The sequence below is a fragment of the Molossus molossus genome, unplaced genomic scaffold (assembly GCF_014108415.1).
Source record: "Molossus molossus isolate mMolMol1 unplaced genomic scaffold, mMolMol1.p scaffold_m16_p_19, whole genome shotgun sequence".
In the NCBI taxonomy this organism is placed as follows: Eukaryota; Metazoa; Chordata; class Mammalia; order Chiroptera; family Molossidae; genus Molossus; species Molossus molossus.
In genome coordinates, this window is record NW_023425354.1 from 38,376,527 (window position 1) to 38,395,629 (window position 19,103).

Here is a 19,103-nt window from a genome sequence, read left to right on the forward strand (position 1 = left end):
CCTCTTCCTCTCGTCCCCCCGCTCCCTTTGAGAGCCCTCCGCCGAACCTGTGGCAGCCTTGCGCGTTGGCAGCTGGGAGCCTCCCCAGAATGTGGCACGCGCCCCGGGGATCTGCACATGGGGGCTGCCTTGGTACCGCGGAATTGGGGTCTCTGTATCAGCCCAGTGGGGATGGGCCACAGAGCTCCCCCACTTAGGACGGGGAAAGGGGGCCTGGGCAGTTGCCTGGCACGCTGGTGTGACCCGCCAGCCAGGAGAAGCGGTTGGGGAAGGAAGGGGACAAACTGCAAGGTGGTATATCACATCCTGTACAACCCTTATACCTGGGGTGGGGGTGGGGAAGACTCTGTGATCCCCCTTTTTTTTTTTTTTTTTTTTCTATCTTCACCTGAGGACATTTTTGCATTTATCTTCAGATAGAGCAGGAGGGAGAGAGGGGGTAAGAGAGAGAGAGAGAGAGAGAGAGAGAAACATTGATGTGAGAGAGACACATCGAGTGGTTGCCATCCACACGACCCCAACCAGGGCCGGAGACAAACTGCAACCAAGGTATGTGCCCTATACCCTTAGTGGGAACCGAACCTGGGACTCTCTGGTCCATGGGCCAATGCTCTAACCACTGAGCCAAACTGGCCAGGGCTCTGTGATCCCCATTTTATAGCTAAGCAAACTGAGGCTCAGAGATGTTGGGTGGTGTGATAGTGTCACACAGCTAGCTGATAGCTGGGCTGGGGTTCAGACTCACGTCTTTCTGACTCCAAAGCCAGGCTTATCTTCTACACGATTTTGTCACCCGATATCTTACCCAGAATAGCCCGGCCTGGGGCCACCACCTATAGTTGTATAACTGAGCTGAGCTTTCTCTCAGTCTCCGTCCCCTCTTCATCCTCCTTCTCCCTCCTCCCTCCTCTACGCCCCCACTCTTCCTCCTCCTGACCTTCTTCGTTTCCTTTCAATCTATTCTACACCCACTGATCACTTACCTTGTACCCAGATTCATTATCACAGGGGATTGATTATGAACAAAATACAGTGTGCACAGGGTGATGGCGTGTACACATGTGCAGATACCCACAGTGCAAAGCAGACTGGCCCCGGGGGAGGAAAGGATGAAATGTGGCAAGATACAGAGTGGAGGGCCTGTTCCTGTTTTTCCCTCCTGGTCCCGTCATCCGCTTACTCAGTAAGCGTCTTTACCGCCTATTGTGTGCCAGGTACTATTCTAGGCTTCGCACCTGAGTTCCTGTCCTTGCGGAACTTGCATACATCACTCTCTCCAGTTAATGAAGTGATTTATTTTTCTGATCCCGAGCCAATGTGCCCTGTTTGAAGCTTTGAGAGTAGGGGTGCCCCTGGTTTCTAGAAATTTGAAAAATGAGCATGACTGTTCTTCTGAGCCCTATCCTGGCTGGCACTTTATGTTGTTAATCCTCCCCCGAGGATATTTTTCCACTGATTTTTAGAGAGTGGAAGGGAGAGAAAAAAAAGAGGGAGGGAGGGAGGGAGAGAAAGAAACATCAGTGTGAGAGAGACACTGATTGGTTGCCTCACACACACACCCCAGCTGGGGCCGGGGATTGAACCTGCAACCCAGGTACGCACCCTTAACTGGGAGTCGAACCTGAGACCCTTGGTTGCATGGTCTGACACTCTGACCACTGTGCCACACTGGCCAGGGCCCGGCTGGCACTTTTGAAAGGCGAGCCCATCTCCTCCTTGAATTTCTGGGCTGCCCAGTCCAGTGAAAATCGATGAGCCTGCAAGTGCCGCACAGGCCGGGACCTGGCTGTTGGGTTCACTGCTTTGGCACAGAGTAGGTGTTCTTGTTGAATGACTGAGTCAAATGAGATCATCCAAAGCCTTTGTTGTCTTGGGCGGAGGTGGTCTCAGAGGCTCTTATTTGGGATTTTGGAAGTTGAATTGCAAGGATTTCTTAGAGGCCTAGGGTTTCTGAGCGGCCTCTGGTTTCTGTTGGCGATGGGCAGGACTTGAGCTGGACTGTGTGCCAGTAGCCCTGCTATGAGATGGCTTTTGCTCAGTGTATACTTGAACCTCCTCTGGGCCACCTGGCTCCTGGGCTGTCCCTCCTCCTCCGGGGACCACCTGCCTCAAAGATAAGCTTGTTCTGGAACAGATTGCTCTGATCAGCTAGATATTGGGACATTCGTGTGTCAGCACCACGCTGTTTTAATTATTATGAAGTGAAAGTCTCTTTTCTCATTACCCTTCTTTTAAAAAAAACAAACAAAACAGCATATAAATGTCACTGGCCCTCACTTCTAGCTGTATACCTTTGGGCCGGCAGCAGGATTGGAAAACAAGACTACTTCAGAGCATGACCCCTGGAATTAGACAGCCCAGCACCTGGTTGGGGAAGCAGACAAAACGTTGCCGCTTGCTAGTGGTCTGACCGCAGACAAGTCCCCTGCCTCTCTGGCTGAGTCTGTTGACTCATCTGTCAGTTGCTCTAGCTAGAATCCGAGGAGTCATTTCTGATTCCTTCTGTTTCCTCAACCTCCACATTCAATTGACTGGCAAATCCCATGAGCTCTGTTTCCAAATATAGATTCCCAGGTCTGCACGGACTGGTGCAGTAGCACCCACATCTCTCTCTCTCTCTCCCCTTTATTTCATTTGTCCTCAGCCAAGAAGGATTCTTCTTTTTTTTTTTTTTTTTAATCCTCAACCGAGGACATTTTTCCATTTTTTGTACAGATAGAGTGGGAGGGAGAGAGAGCGAGAAACATCGACGTGAAGGGACACATCGAGTGGCTGCCACCCGCACGACGAACCGGGGCCGGGGACAAACTGCAACCGAGGTACATGCCCTTAGCGGGAACCGAACCCGGGTCTCTCCGGACCGCAGGCTGACGCTCTAACCGCTGAGCCAAACTGGTCAGGGCCAAGAAGGATTCTTCTTAAAACCCAAATGCAGTCATCATCTCAGTTTTCTGAGTACAGTCCTGCATTGTTGTCTAATTGCACTCCGTGTAAAACCCAGCCCCCACCTCCAGTACCTTCCAGGCCCCGGCTTATTTGGCATCTGCCTCCTTCCACGTCGTCTCCTGCCCCTCCTCTCTCTTCCCTTCTTGTGTGCGCATGTGGGGTTGTTTCCCGTTATAACCCAGGGCCTTTGTGTGTTCTTTTCCCTCAGCCTGGAAATGTTGACACCCTCACAGCTAACACCTTCTCCTGACAGGAGCCAGTTTCCTGCGTGCAGGTGGCTCTGACCCTTCAGAGGTCATGACCCAGTTCGGGCCAGCTGGAGGTGTCCATCTTCCTAGCCCTGTGACTGGTTCTGATATGAGCACATGGCCAGAGCGAAGCCAGTCCGCCTTCCCTGGCGTTTTTCAGCTTCAGTCTAGATGAGGAAGCTCTCCCCGGCCCTGGCCCTACCCCGCTGGCGGGAGAGGTGCGCAGGCATGTTCTCTGTCACGTAGCAGCACCCACACCCTCACCACAGCTCTCCGTGGGCATGGGTCACCTGGCTTTCCCCTGGCTGGGGGTTTATGCCCCATTCCCGAGGGGAAGTCCTCAGGCCCAGAGATGGTGTGACAAAGGCCCAGACCCTGGGGGTTGTCTACGGAGATCCTGTTTCTAGAATGTAACAGGAGAGCCTATCCCTCAGTTTTTGTCTTTAGTAACATTTTTATTTTCTTCACTATGAAAGTAATATTTATTTTAGAAAATATAGAAAAGCAGCCCTGCCTTTGTGGCTCAGTGGTTGAGCGTTGACCCATGCACCAAGAGGTCGCCAGTTCGATTCCCAGTCAGGCACATGCCCAGGTTGTGATCCCCAGTGGGGGGGCGTATAGGAGGTGGCCAATCGATGTTCTCTCTCATCGATGTTTCTATCTCTCTCCCTCTCCCTTCCTCTCTCTCTAAAACCAAAAAGAAAAAAGAAAAGCAAAGAAAACAAGTCATATCTAATCCTATACAGAGATAATCATCGCTTCTGGACTTCTTAGGTTTTTTTCCTTAATAGCCAGTAATTTACACGTTCATTTTCAAAATGTGAAAAATACAAAAATTAAAGAAAACAGTAGTACTGCCGTTTCCTGGTGTTGATCCCATAGTCTGTCTGCTCAGAGGAGACACTACAAACATGCGGGTGCATGGCTTTCCGTCAGCGCTCCGTGCTTGTCGGTTTGGGTTTTTTGGTTTTTCATTTTCTCCTTTTTGTGTGTAGTGTAGTCGTGAACTTATGCTGTAGTTCTTAGTGAGTGTTTCCAGTGTCCCTGGGACCGAGCGGTGAGCTTTACAGGGAGTACCTCATCCCGGTACCCCTGTGAGGGTGTCTCAGTGCCCTCAGGATGCCGTAACAAAACCCCGCGGGCCGACTGGCTTATGAACAACAGAAATGTATTTCTCCCAGTTCTGCGTGCAGAGAAGTTCGAGGTCAAGGTGCCAGCGGATTGGTGTCTGGTGACGACCTGCTTCCCGGCTCCGAGATGGCCGTCTTCCTGCGGGGTTTCCATGCGGTGGAAGGGGCCAGGCAGCTCCTCGGGAGCCTTTTCCCAAAGCACTGAGCCTGGTCGTGAGGGCTCCACCCGCACGACCTGACCACCTCCCAGAGGCCCACCTGCAGGTGGCAGGGACAGCCGCAGCACCCTCCGCCACACGGCTTAGGTGGCAGCATGTGGATTTTGGAGAGAGGTGAATGTTTAGTCCCTAGCAGGAGGCAATGCACCAACCCCTTAGAGAAACTAAGGACAGTGTCACCTACCTGAGGTCCCCTAGATGGTAAGTGGTAGATCCAGGAAAGGTTCATATCCAGGAGGTCTGGCTCCAAAGCTGAGGTCGTGAAACACACACACACGCGCACACACACTCACTCTTTAAATTCTCATAGGTGGGACCATGTTGCACATGTCTGAGCATCTTTCCTTTTTTAAAATTTTATTTTAAAGTGACATTTAGTAAATCCAATTACAAATGTTCATTGTAGGAGAATTTGAAAATATAGAAAAGTTACCCCACCACCACCACACACGACCCCACCAGCCACTGGTAGCCAGCCCCTTAGCCTTGTACATTGAAATTTTTTTATCTACATATAATAAAATTCAGTCTTTGCTGTCCAAGTCTGTGGGTTTGATACCAGTGGTTTGCGTGGCTCTTCCACGCTGCCCAGCCCAGCCAGCCCCACATGTGAGCACTGCAGGGAAGGTGGGGCAGCTGCAGTTCATGTGGGAGTGGGGGTTCCCCAGATGAGTCACTGGGAGGAGGGAGATGATCATCTTGCTCCTTGTTGACTCGGGTCAGACTTTCTGGAGGGGGCAGCAAGGCAGGGAAAACCCTCTCTGTTTGTGGCCTGGTCCCTGGCGCCTGGTCCCTGGCCCCCGGCAGCGAGGCCCGCGGGAGCCTGTGCGCCTTGCCCCCAGCACCTGCTCTGGGAGGTATGTGCTGACTCCCCAGCTCCCAGGCACAGACTATTTTTGGCTGCAGTGACTGTTCACTACAGTCATGACAACAAAAACTCTCCCTGCCTCGTCCTTCCCCGGGACACGGCACAAGGGTCTGGGGCTGCCGGGGACCCTGTGCTCGGGCCCCTCACCATGCATTGCCTGTGGAGCTGGGTGACGGCCAAGGCTTCAAGGGGCACAGCCTCACCGCCCGTGGTGCTGCGGGAAGCGCGCGGCCTGGCCCAGCCAGGGCTGGAGGGTTGCGAGGTAGGCGCTGGGGGCTGGGGTCGGGCAGCCTTGCTGCGAGTCCCCGGAATGGGCATAGTTGTCTGTGCGCAGAGTCCTTGCTTTGCTAACTAGACCACGCCTGGAGAGATCTGCATTCGGGGTGGAATGTGACTTCCATTTCATTATTTCGTCCCCTTTCTTGGGGTCAAGTGGCTGAGGAACTGGCTGGACCTTCTGAAACAGATTTTCCCCATCCTTCTAGTGCGTGGTTTTGGGTTTGAACAGGGCCCATGTTTTGAGCCTGCTCCTTCTGCAGGGAACTCGGGACAGGCTGTACGGCAGACCCAGCCCTGCCTCTCAGCGCCTCTGGTCACCAGGCCAGGGAGGCGCAGCTGCGGGGTGCCGTGAGCGCTGGCTCGGAGTTACACGGACCAGGGTCCGATCCAGGCACCATCGCTCACCTGCCGTGTCTTCATCGCTCTGACCCTCACTTTCCTCAGCCGCCACGCAGTTGTGCCCGGGCCACCTCGTGGGTTGCAGTGGTACCAGTAGTTGTTATTTTTATGATTAGATGGGTTGGGAAAAGAGGAAGCACGGCGAGAAGCTGAGTAAGAACCCATGTGCCACAGCCTGGGTGGGCTCCTTGTCTGAGAACCCGGGTGTTTGGGTGTAGCTGGCGATGTGGAGTTTGCTTCTTCTTTTCAAAAACAAGAAAAGTATTCGCTGACACCAACGTGGGCATGAGTGGTAGGCAGGGACATGGAGTTGAGGATTCCTGCCCACCCGCCATCTTTTGAGTCGTCAACACACGAGGGACTTGCCAGGCTCCGGGGGAGGCCCTGGGCCCTCGAGCCGAGCACAGGGCTCGGCATCCTGTGGGCCGGCGCCTTCGGAGGTGAGTCTCAGGGCAGACCTCAGGGAGGTCTTCCCCTTGGCTCACTCCGAGAGCAGCTCAGGACACAGGGGAGAAGAAAACCTTTCCCTGTGGATAAGGAACCCACGGTGGGAAACCGTGAGCACTCCGGGGGTAGGATGTATCCCGGTGCTGGTCACTGGCAGGGCCGTGGTTCTGGTGCTGTTCTGGGTGACCAGGTGGGTCTCCTTCTCTGGACCTTGGTTTTCTCCTCTGTAAAATGAGCGTTGGACTAGATTGTCTCTAAGGTCCCTTCGAACTCTGCCTTGGACCTTGGCATAGGGAGGCTTTCTCTCCCATTAGTTCATGAGTGTCTCTTGGCCCCTTTCATGCCCTCAGACCCTGGGGACTCTGGCAGTGGCCTCCTTGGCTTGAGTCCTGGCCATCCACTGGGCTCCACTGGGCTCCCATGGCTGCTGCAGGGCAGGAATTGTTTGTAGTGTTTCTGGAAAACTACAGAGAGGAGCTGCCCACCTCCAGGAGCTCCTGGGGATCCTGGCTGCCTAGGTGGACTCCTGTGGGGTAGCTGTGAAGTGATGAGGTCCCTGCACTCAGGCAGAGCAGCCTGGGTCTCAGGTCTCCAGCTCTGGGCTCACTCCCTGTGGCCTGACGAATCCCCACCTGGACAGACAAACAACCGAAAGGACAGACCATGTGCTGAACACTGGGATTTGCCCCTCTGGTGAATGGGTCCGTGATTTGACTTCTGGCTCTAGGGGGGCCCTCCAGACCCCAAAGCTGGGGCCAAGGTATGTGCCAGGGCCCCAAGCAAAGTCGCTGTGCCTGAGGCCGGTTGGCCAGCCCGCGCACTTTCTGGACGGTGGCCTCACTGGTGGACTCGGAGCTCTTTCTCTGTGGATGTGGAGGAGGCAGGAGAGGGAGACGGAATCAACTTGTCTGGGAATCCTTTCTTTAACTGTGTTTGAACAGGGGAGAAGTTGGGGACCAGCAAGCCACAAAGATGGCTACAGACGTGGCCACACCCAAGGACCCGTTTATTTCTGTCAGTGCCTCCACCCTCGGGGAGCTGAGGTTCCCTGCAGTGACATACATTTTAAGCCAAACCCCTTTCCCTGCACCCGCTGCATAGGATTGTGAGGCCTCCCAGGGTGCCGGGGACGGCCAGCTTAGGGCCGCTGTCCCAGCGCCTTCCTCACGCTCCCCCTGGCCCTCTCACAGGTGTCCCTGTCGGAATGGCACACCATACCCTCACCCTGCCTCTGGGGCAGCTCCTCCTCACCCAACTGCCAGCCTGGCCTGTGTCCCCTTTGCCACCTGCTCACCCTCTTCTCACCTGCTGCTGCGGCAACCAGGGACACGGGGTGTGTGTGGTGGAGTGGACGGGGGTGGGCTGCAGGTCTGGGGAAGCTCTGCCCTGGGGCCGGGGTAGTGAAGGGCCTCCGACCTCCCCGCTGCTCAGAGCTCTGGCCCCTCCACGCCACCCTACTTGTGCAGGGAGGGACTTTCCCATCTGCCGGTTCCCCAGAAGCCAAGTGTCACCCAAGGGTTAGTGTTACTGTTTGGCTGCTGGTAAGCCCTCCCTCCCCCTGACCTACCCTGACCCCGGTCTGTTTGTTTTAGAGTGTCCCATTCTTGACTTGGGTTTTACTGTGGAGTCTGGTGAATAATAGTGCCCCCCCCCCCAACAATTAGCAAATATCCTGGGTGCAGAGAACCCCCTGTAGAAGCTCACCCGTCTCCTCTCTCCGTTCTGGGAGTGGCATGTATGGGGGGAAGTATGCAGCCCCCAAACCGGGGTGTGCGTGCGTGTGTGTGTATCTATGTGCACGTGCGTACGCATACGCATACGGATCTCTCTAATGCTGGATGTGTCTGGCTACTCTCAAGCAGCAGCCAGGAGGAGCAGTTCTGGAAATGCGTGTTGATGCCACAGAGAAAGGTGACAGAGTGCTGGCTGCCCAGATGGCTGATGGGGGCCTGCCGCGAAGCTTCCTGTGCCCCCTTCTGCTGGGAGTGTGCTGGGCTTGGCCAGCGTGAGGAATGTCAGCCCAGGGGAGGCTGGGAGGGAAGGAGCAGTGGGGCCCACGGCCACCAGGAGATGGAGCCCAGCACAGGTGCCTGTGTTTGTTGAGTGGTTGAACGAACGACCCTCTAGATGGGGTTACAAACTCTGGCCCCTGGTCTACATCCAGCCCATCGCTGTTGTTTGGACAGCCTTCTGAACTAAGAAGGGTTTGCACATTTTTAACTGCTAAGGAGCACAAAAGAGAAGACTTTTATGACATGTGAAAATGAAATGAACTCAGGTTTCAGTGTCCATACTAAAAGTTCTGTTGGGCCCTGGCCAGTTTGGCTCAGCAGTTGGAGCGTCGACCTGAGGACCAGAGGGTCCTGGGTTCGGTTCCCGCTAGGAGCACATACCAAAAATAAATAAATAAAACAAGAAGAATGAAAAGTTTTGTTGGAACGCAACCACACGGTCTGTTCACGCACTGTCTGCGGTGTTGGCGCTCCGCTGGTGGAGCTGAGGAGTTATGACAAAGACCGCGTGGCCTGCAGAGCTGAAAACGCTCTCTCCGGCCTGTTCAGCAAAAGCAGGTCCTGCCAGTTCCTGCACTGGGTACCTCAGGGTTTGTAGGAGAAAGATTGGGGCCTGGGAGGCAGCCACTTGACAGGCTCTCCAAGGGGTTAGGGGTCAGGCCAGGCCCCGGGTGGTGATAGCAGATGCTGCCGGATGCTGGAGACCTGGTCTCGGGCAGACGTAGAAAGCACCCATCTCCTCCAGAGGGCAGGAGGGGAGCTGAGGGGATTGAGAAGGAATGTGGAGGGAAAACCCCCTGACAGGCCTGCAGCTGCTTTGAACTCACAGCTGGAGCTCACCCCAGCTACCTGGGGGTAGGGCACGGTGTGGAGTCAGGAAAGTCAGATGTGACCTGTGATGCCAGGTAGGCTCTGCCCTGGGGCAAAGACCTCGTTGTGTAGAGCTAAGAAGTGGGCACCAGCACAGGCAGGGCCACTGGCTGGGACAAGGTAGAGATGGCTATGCCTCCGCCTCACCAATCGGGCTGTGTGACCTTGAGCAAGTTACCTACCCTCTCTGAGCTTTATCACTCATCTCAGGATGTTATGAAGATTGCATGTGCTGACCTTTTATGCATCCAGCAGAGTGCCTGGCACCCAGGAAATGCATAATAAATGCTCAGCACCTACCCTCTCTTGGCCCATTCTCGTCTCCTCCCCTTTAACCTGTACCCCGCACCCTCTACACCCCATCTCACCACTGCACCATCTTTCTGAGGCTCTCAAACCCAGACATACCAATACACAGGCCAGAGACAGCTAGACTCCCCACTCCGTGGGCCTCCACCCTGCCTTGTGGGAGCGGGGGAGGCCTTGGTGTATAGGAGAGGACATCTCTGGGACGGCTGTGCATGGGCTAGGTGAGGGTTGCGTTGAAGGAGGTCAGGCCCCAGAACGCAGCCCTGGCCTGGCCTAGCCAGACCTGCCTTCTAAACTGGGCATTCTGAGACCCTTTTGCCCCGGGTTATTTGACCACACTTAATACCCAGCAGCCTGTCTCCCCTCATGGTGCCCGCCCCCAGAAATTCTAATTTGGTTGGTTTGAGGTGGGGCCTGAGTACCAGGATTTTTTTGAAAGTCCCCCAGGTGATTCCAAGGTGCCACCAGGGTTGAGAGCTACAGATTCAATCTAGCCAAACCCACTCATTTTATACATGATGACATCAAAGCCCAGAGAGGAGCAGGGACTGGCCCAGGGGCAAGGGGGTACCCAGGACCAAATCTGACCCTTCCTTCGCTGTGCTGGCCAGCTGGGAGGTGGTCGAGAGAAGGGCTCCAGGAAGCAGCTGCCTTCTCCCCGGGGCTGGGATAGTAAAGAGGCTGGGCGGGCGCAGACGCTGGTCACAGGCAGAGCAAGCATCCTTGAGCTGTCTGCTGATCTCCGTGGAAATCCCAGGAGGCTGCCTGACCCAGGCCCTCACCGCCTCAGCCCCTCCTGAACCTCCCAGAATGTCCTACTATTATCTGAGTCTCAGCCCCCCCCTCCCTCAGCCCCAGTGGTAGGGAGCAGGAAGGAAGGGGCTCCCTTGCCAACTGGAGGCATGTGGACTCCCAGTCTGGCTGCTAGCGAAATCTTCCTGCTCTTCTCTCTGTCCTTTCCCCCCGCCTTGGGCCCTGGCCTCACAGGGGTGTGCGGGGTCCTGTACCACACCCACAGGGTCTGGGAGTCCACCTCTGGCCTCTGACATGACCAGTTTCCAGGGAAGCACCTGTGGTGAAGGATCCTGGCCCTTTAACCTCCAGCCAGGGCAGCTAGAGGAGGTCTTTGTCCACACCCCCTAGAAATCCAGGTTCTGCAGATGGACCTTGAGTGCCCCCAGCACTGACTGGGGCAGTTCCTGACTTTACCGATCCATCCTGTGCTCTAGGACGAGAAAGCCAAACCGATGCACCAAGTTTGGGCTTGCTTCTTAGTCTTTCTTCAAGCTGGCCTTCACTGCAGGCCGCTCGAGCTGCCATGGGCCCGACACAGGCTTTGCGGCGCCCCTGGCGTGCCCACTGTCCACCTGACTGAGCACGGTGAGTGCGGATGGCCCTCGGTGTCAGCCGGCACAGGTTTCTAAGTATAGACCCCAGGCAGCCCCGTGGCTGCTGGGAAGTCCCAGGGTACCATCTGATACCCTGCCTGGCCTGTGACACCAGCACTGCCAGCTGCTGAGGGGAGGGGGTAGCCGTGTTTGGGCCAGCCCACCCCACCGTCTATACTATGGCCTCTATAGAGAACAGAACCAGCAGTTTAATGATTACAGGCTGGGAATGACCTCAGCGCCCAGCTGACCCGACTCTAATTATTAGGTATATAAGAAAGGATGACTCCATGTCTCCCACTGGAGAGTATACATTGTGTCTGGAGGGGGTGGGCAGAGGCGGAGCCAGTGTCCCCTGGAGCTCTTGCTGTGTCCCAGTTGTCACTGCTCTGCTTCTGTGCTGCACGCTCACCCGAGCTCAGGGAGCTCCCGAAATGGGTTGGGCACCAGGCTCTCCTTTCTTGGTTTCTCATTCGTATTTCCTTCTTTGCACAGAAGCTGGGGTGGGGTGGGCAGTGATTCTCTTCAAAGCATATAGACGCTCGGCCTTCGTCCCCTCCCCAGAACTCCAGGGCGCGGGCCCCTGGCCTGGAGACAGCCTGGCATGTTCCACGTGCCTGCAGGCGGGCGGGTGGCTCTCTCGGGGCCTCTCAGACCTGAGAGGGTCTCGGAGCCGCTCTGCCTGCCAGGCTGTCAGCAGGCCTGTGAGTTCGCCTTTAGAAGGTGGTTGAACTAATTCCCTCATTTGCTTTCAGCGGAGAGCTTATCCAGCAAATTTGTATGTGAATCATTCTGGTCTGAAATAACTTCCTAACTCATACTTGGCTGTGCTCGGCACTGTGGGTGGGCCAGTCACATCTGTGTGTGAGGTTCTGGGGTGCCAAGGGGCTGGGGGGCATCTCTTGGGCCGCTCGGGGCCTGTGCAGCCACCAGCCGGGCCTGCCTGCCTCGTGCTCACCGGGAAGGCCTGGCCACCCTGAGGCATGTTGCCAGGCCCCGTTTCTCCCCAGTTGCCTGCAGAAGTCAAGCTTTGGAAGTCGCCGATCAGACATTTGGAAGGTGTCAGCTTCTTCACACAGGCCCCGTGTGGGAGTCAGGTTTCCCCGTAGCCATGGGGATGTTTGGTCTGCACAGGCCTGCATTGGTTACCACCATGCAAACCTTCCCCTTTAAAATAAAAATTCAGATTTCTTGAAAACCAGAAGGAAGGGCTCCCCTCCCTAGTCTCCCCTCTGAGTGAGGGTAGAGGGTGGGTTTCTGGTGAGCATCGCCCTTGCCGCTGCTGGATTTCTTGTTGTCCAGTAGAGGCGAGAGAAGCATTTCTCGTACCTCAGCTCCTCTGACCTCCCTTCTTCCAAAGGCCTGGCCCTGAGGCTGTGTTTGAGACCCTCACTTGACTAGGTAGCCAGAGTGGTGGGCAGCTTCACTGACTGCAGCATTTTGTTGTTGACCCTCACCCGAGGATATCTTTCCATTGATTTTTTTTCAGATAGAGTGGAAGGGAGGGAGGGAGGGAGAAACATCGATGTGAGAGAGACACATTGATTGGCTGCCTCCCGCACGACCCCAACCGGGGCCTGGGATGGAACCTGCAACCCCGGTAAATGCCCTCGACCGGGAATCGAACCCGAGACCCCTTGGTCGGCAGGCTGATGCTCTAACCGCCAAGCCAAACCAGTCAGGGCCTGACTGCAGCTTTTAGGTAGAAGTAGGCAGTCCCTCTCCTCAGCTCAGTGATCCAACCCTGCAGGGACGAGGGACCAGAGAATGGAAGGAACAGTCAGGAATCACGGCGAGAGCGGTGTGCTAAGCACTCTCATTTCATGGCTGGACACGCAGAGTTCACGCTCCAGGAAGCCATGCTTGTCCCCGGGGGGGCTGGGGCATCTCCAAGTTAAGTGGGTCCTTGGGTTGGAATAACTGAAGGAGTTTTGGGAACGGCATGCCTGGGTTTCAGGCCCTGCCATTTATTAAGTAGCCTTGTAGGAGGTCTCTGAGCCTCAAGAAACTGGACTTAACAGCCTCTCCTTGCTGAGTGGTTTTGACAAGCAATACTGTGGACATACTGGGCATATTGTATCGGCAGGTAGTTCACAATAATAAATGCTGTTCTTACGTGGGAGAAACTGAAACTTAGTATGGGTGGTGAAGAGAGGACTACAAAGAAAGAAAACCAATCTCCAGCATTTTAGTTACATTGGGGATTGGGTTTCTAGGCTTGTTGGTGTCCTTGTCTCCCCCCTAGGCCCCCAAATCAGGCAGATAGAGGAACCTCCTCTCAGGAACCTGCTGAGTCATCACAGCCTTGGGAAAATGCAGGAGCCTCTTCGAGAACTGAGGACACCAGGGAGGGGGGAGGGGTGGTTTCTGCTCTTGTGTGAGGGCCGACGTCACCGCCATCTGCTCGTCCACAGTATTGCCAGCCTGCTCTTCATAGTAAAACGAGGGGGAAAGGTGTCACACCCGCCTTTTGATGAAGCATGTTACTGAGGGCAATAAAGGCAAAAGTTTCTGCCCTGGGACCATTATCTCTTCAGCCCCCTCTCTGCTGTTCTTATCATTGTCCTATGACGCTCTGGTTTTATCATCTAGGAGGGTTTCTGACGGCCACGGCTTGGTCCACCCAATGATGAGCTTCTTGGTGCTTTTACTTGTGTGTTTATTTCTGATTGTTGGTATGAATCATTCTAAGCAACTACAAGATTCTTGTCCACAACCCTGGAGATTGAAGAATATACAGACGTTACAGTGGTGGGGAGGGAGGGACATGGCCAGAGTCCTGGGGCTGCACCCCCGGCCTCAGCTGTGCCCCCGCCTCCCGACAGCACAAGGCCCAAGCATCACATTGCCCCAGTGACTCGGCCGATATCTTCATCAGGCCAGTTTTGACGGCAGATTGGATAGAATGACAATAACATCACTCTTTTAAAATAAAATTAGACACAGCTTGGTAAAAATCAATGAAAACAGCTTAGGTTCTCAAGAACTGTGAACTTTCTCTGAATCATTTGATGTGGGATGTCTGGCTTTCTCTGTTATAGAAAATCTAGAAAAATATAGAAAGGGGCTGCTGTGGCCACTTTTACTCAGTGGTTAGAGCGTCGGCCCATGGACCAAAGGGTCTCGGGTTTGATTCCAGTCAAGGGCATGTACCTCACTTGCAGATTGGGCCCCGGTTGGGGTCATGCAGGAGGCAACCAGTCAATGTGTCTCTCTCACATTGATGTCTCTCTCTCTCTCTCCCTCCCTCCCTCCTTCCCTTTCTTCTCCCCCCCCACCTCTTAAAAAAAAATAAGAAAAGGGCCAAAGAAAATTTTAAAAAAGCAAAACATCTTATCACTGGTCCCGCAACTAGCAACTCTGAGCTTTCTCTGTGCTCGGCCATGTCTCGTTACAGTGCATTGGTGTGTTTTTCCCCCACTCTGCAAGCCACTGGAGGCCAGGGACATGTCCCATTGTTCTGAGTCTGCTCCAGGCTTAGTATCACGGTGGCTCTAAGTAACCATAACCAGAGGGGTTTCTTCTTTCCTTGGTGAGGGGAACGAGCACAAGCTTTGAAGTCAGTCAGGCCTTGATTTGAGTAATCCCTCTTTGTATTAGTTTTCTGTCGGTGTAACAAGTCAGCACAAACTTAGCGCCTTAAAGCACCCCATCTGCTAGCTCACAGTTCTGGAGGAGGAGGAAGACTGGGTGGAGGAGTCCAGGCGGGCTCCTTGCTTACGCTCTCACCACGCTGGAGCCGAGGTGTCACAGGCTGGCCTCTTACCTGGGAGCCTTGGGAAGAAGCCACGTCGAAGGGCATTCAGGTGGTTGGCAGAATCCAGTTCCTGGTGGCCATGGGTCTGAGGTTCCCCTTTCCTTGCTGGTCTTTGGGGGGCCACTCTCTCCTAGAGGCCCCTCCACCTTCCAGGTCTGCGTTGTGTCCTTCTCACACTTGGAGCCTCTCACTTCCCCTCTGCTACCTTCAGCCCTTGGGAGGTTTGACCTAGAGCGAAGTCGAGTGAGGTAGTAAGTGCCTGCACACCTGCTGAGGGTTCATTCTTTTTTTTATCCTCACCCGAGGACATTTTTCCATTTTCTGTTCAGATAGAGTGGGAGGGAGGGAGAGAAACATCGATGTGAAGGGGACACATCGAGTGGCTGCCACCCGCACGACCCAACCAGGGCCGGGGACAAACTGCAACCAAGGTACGTGCCCTTAGCAGGAACCAAACCCGGGTCTCTCCGGACCGCAGGCAGACGCTCTAACTGCTGAGCCAAACTGGCCAGGGCAATTCTTTTTTTTTTAATCCTCATCTGAAGATGTGTTTTTATTGATTTTAGGGAGAGGAGGGAGAGAGAGAAACATTGATGTGAGGGAAACATCGATCGGTTGCCTCCTGTATGTACCCCGGCTGGGACTCGAACCTGCAACCTTTTGGTGTAGGGGATGGCACTCCAACCAACGGGGCCACCTGGCCAGGTGAGGGTCCCTTCTTTTTGTTTTTTTGTTTTTTTTTTATCCTCACCCGAGGACATTTTTCCATTTTTTGTTCAGGTAGAGTGGGAGGGAGAGAGAGGAACAGAGAGAGAGAGAGAAACATCGATGTGAAAGGGACACATCGAGTGGCTGCCACCCGCACAACCGACCAGGGCCGGGGACAAACTGCAGCCGAGGCACGCGCCCTTAGCGGAACCGAACCCGGGTCTCTCAGGACCGCAGGCCGACGCTCTAACTGCTGAGCCAAACTGGCCAGGGCGAGGGTCCCTTCTTTTTAACCCTTCTCTCACTAAGCCAGTTTCGCTTGAAGTCTTGTCTGATCCGATCCAGGGCAGCGGCACTGTAAAGGGCTGTCTGCACCTCAAATACTGTCCTTCTAAACGGTGTCACGATTGGTCGTTTTTCTGGGCAGAGGAATGAAAAGAAACCAGGGGCGGCAAGCCCTGATCAAAACTTCTCCGCTGTTTCCCTTCCGCCCCCACCCCCACCCCCACCCCCCCACCCGAGGCTAGGCCTCTCTCCTTCAGCTGCCGGCTCTGGGAGCCCTGGGGGCCGGGGGAGAGCGGCTGCCTAGTCCTCAGACACGTGGTGGCCCCAGGTCGAGTCCAGCCCACTAGCAGCTGGCCCCTGCCACTCAGCTGGGAGGCCGCCCGCCTGGGGGAGAACGAAGAGGGCGCGGGCCGACCGAGGCTCACTGGCCCTCTGCCTGTCCCTTCTGTGCGTCCCCAGGAGATCCTCCGAGAGCTCACCCTGGATGCCCTGCTGGACATGAACGAGGCCAAGGTGAAGGAGACGCTGCGGCGCTGTGGGGCCAGCGCGGAGGAGTGCGGCCGCCTGCAGTACGCGCTCACCTGCCTGCGGAAGGTGACAGGTCTGGGTAGGTAGGCCTGCCTCCCCCGCACCCGAGACGCCCGCCCTCCCTCCCCAGGCCCAGCCTGGTTCCCTGGGGACTGAGAGGGCGATGGGTGGGCAGGTGGGGCCAGGGTTTCTGGGATAGCGTGGGAAGGCCAGGGTGGACGGTCAGAAAGTGTGTGATGAACCTGACCTGAGACAGAGGCTCTCCCCACGTCAGGGGGCTCGGGCCGGGCCAGTGCTGACACAGGGAAGCTTGAGTCATTGTTTGAACCCCAGGCTGGCCTGCTGGGCCGGCCCTGTATGTGTTCCCCTCTTCGGAGCACATTTGTTAGGCTCCGGGAACCCTCCAGCGGCTCCCTGCATTCCAGCTCCCTCCCCACCCCCGCTCACCGCTCTCCCCATGTCTCCTGTCCTCATCGCTGGCTGGGCTGTGTGCTCAGAAGGACTCACTGCGGTGGGCTCAGCCTGCAAGCAGGGTTCGGGGAAGCGCACGTTGTTTCAGCCCCGAGTGTGAGCACAGAGGCCGCAGGCGAAGGGTGTGACCCTGGCATCAGATGAGGCCCTGGGGAATATTGCTGGCTTTCTAGATCCTGCTGGGAAGCAGCTTCAAATACGGTGACTTTTCATGCTCTCCTACCAACCCACAGATAAGGCTTTGAAACGAGCCTAATGAGTGGAATTAGCCACGTTGTTTAATTATCTGAGCCACCTGTCTTATCTCTGGCTGCCTGAGGCTTGTGGAAGCCCCTGAGGTTTGTATCCTGCTGGACTGTTTGTCATGGAGGACTGAGCTTAATTTCTTCCCTGGCCCCATTGCACCAAGTCCTCCTCCGAACACAGCCACTGTGGAGAGCTTCACTCCGTTCAGAAAACCTCCGTGCGCTGGGCATCCTGGCAGGTGCAGAGATCAACGCGACACAGACGTCAACATCTGGTCCCTTACTTTACAGAGGCGGAGACTGAGCCCAGAGAGGGCCGGCCAAGGACACACGGCAGTGGGTGGCAGAGGGGATTTAAGCCTCAGTCTTTGATGGTGGTTGGTTTGTTCCCCCGTTGAGGAGATTGCAAAGTACTTGCCACCCAAGCTGGAATCTTGGGGTAACTTGTCAACCCTCCCTCTGTAGGCCCGAATTGTAAAGAACTGTGGTTGAACCAGCTACCGAGTGTTGGAGACCCATGTGTGGTAGGAGGCTGCTGCCTGCCTGTCCTGGATGCCAGGGCAGGGAGATCACTGACTTATTAAGCACTAATTTATTAAGCCAGGCATTTGACACACATGTGGCAACACCCTGTGAGAGGGGTGGTAAGCTCCTTCGGTCGCTAGAGCATTAGTCGCACTGGGCGAGCTGTCTGGGTTCCCACACCTGGCACGTCGCAGAGCTGGGCATGGAACTCAGCTCTCTTCCCCAGAGGGCACCTTTTCCACTGTGCCCTTGCATTTCCCAAAGGCTCCTGGTTACACCCCACACAAATGGGTCTGCGCAGCGGTGGCCACACTTCAAGGGTTTGCTGGACCGGGCGGGTGCCAGCGATCGCCCGTGTCTCGGATCCTGCAGGCAGAGTCCGCGTTGCGCCCAACGGGGCTTGGTGACAGCAGCCTAGTTGCGGCCTCGCTCAGCCGTTTACAACCCGTAGGAACTGGGTCAGTTATTTAGCCCTACGTGCCTCAGTTTCCTCATCTGTGGAATGGAGGTAATAACAGTACTTCTCTCATAGGGTGGTTGTGAGGATGAAGTAAGTTATCGGCAAGTGCTCGGAACAGAGCCTGTGACATGTTAGGTGCTCTGTTCAGTATTAGGCTGTCGTATGACAGAAAATGTTGAAGTCATTTCCCTTGTGGTCTCTGGCATTAAGAAAAGTGAGTGAAGAATGGTTCCGTGCCAGGGGCTGGTAAACAGGGCTGTCGTGCCCACTGATAATCCCTGACCTTCATGCGTGGCACCCGTCACTCATCAGTCCCCAAGCTTTTCCCACCGAGTGACTGCAGTGTTATTCTCAAGAGCCACAGCCAATGGGCGGGTGTTGGCACGTCAGCAAGGCCCGCCTGTCCCGAGCTGGCTCACAGCAGTGGTCATAGCCAGGAGGCAAGTTGGAGAATTTGGGGCTTGTTTCCTTTGGTAACAGACTGACCCACGGACCCGCGGAGCCATGGAGCTCATTCTTTCATCTCCTGACCAGTGAACATATCTGTGCCAGCTGCCAATTAGTGTGGAAGCAGTGGCCGCAGTTCAGAGGAGCGGAAGGAACACAGCCTAAGGAACTCATCGGCCACGTTGATTCATGAGCAGAGTCACCACGCAGCGGAGGAGGAGGAAGGGTGTTAGAGGAGGGGCTGGAACTCACAGAGAAGCCCTAAGAATGGCAAAGGCCAGTCTCTCTCCACCGTTACCTGATAGATGGCGGTGTGGGCTAGGCTTGACTGCCTCTGATGACAGAGAGCTCACTACCTCCCCAGGCTGTGCCATTGTAGGTTATTCAGAACTGACACCCTTGTGGGAGGGGGCCGTGCTGGGGCCAGGATAGCAGACGAAGTTCCCGCCCCACTGCCTGCTTGGCTGGCTGACCCCGACAGTGTGCATGGCCCCCCTGCATCTCGGCGACCTCACATGCTGGGAGGATGGGGGAGAGACAGGGTACAAAGCACAGAGTGGGAT

General features: G+C 55.4%; 1 protein-coding gene across 3 annotated transcripts in view; it reads left to right on the forward strand.

Moving 5' to 3' along the window:
* Positions 1-19,103, forward strand: part of KSR1 (kinase suppressor of ras 1) — a 148,200-nt gene that overhangs the window by 90,671 nt on the left and 38,426 nt on the right. For all 3 annotated transcript variants that reach the window (XM_036267721.1, XM_036267722.1, XM_036267723.1), the window contains exon 3: positions 16,324-16,471. In XM_036267721.1, coding sequence (XP_036123614.1) covers positions 16,324-16,471 — 148 coding nt within the window. The remainder of the gene's footprint in view (positions 1-16,323; positions 16,472-19,103) is intronic.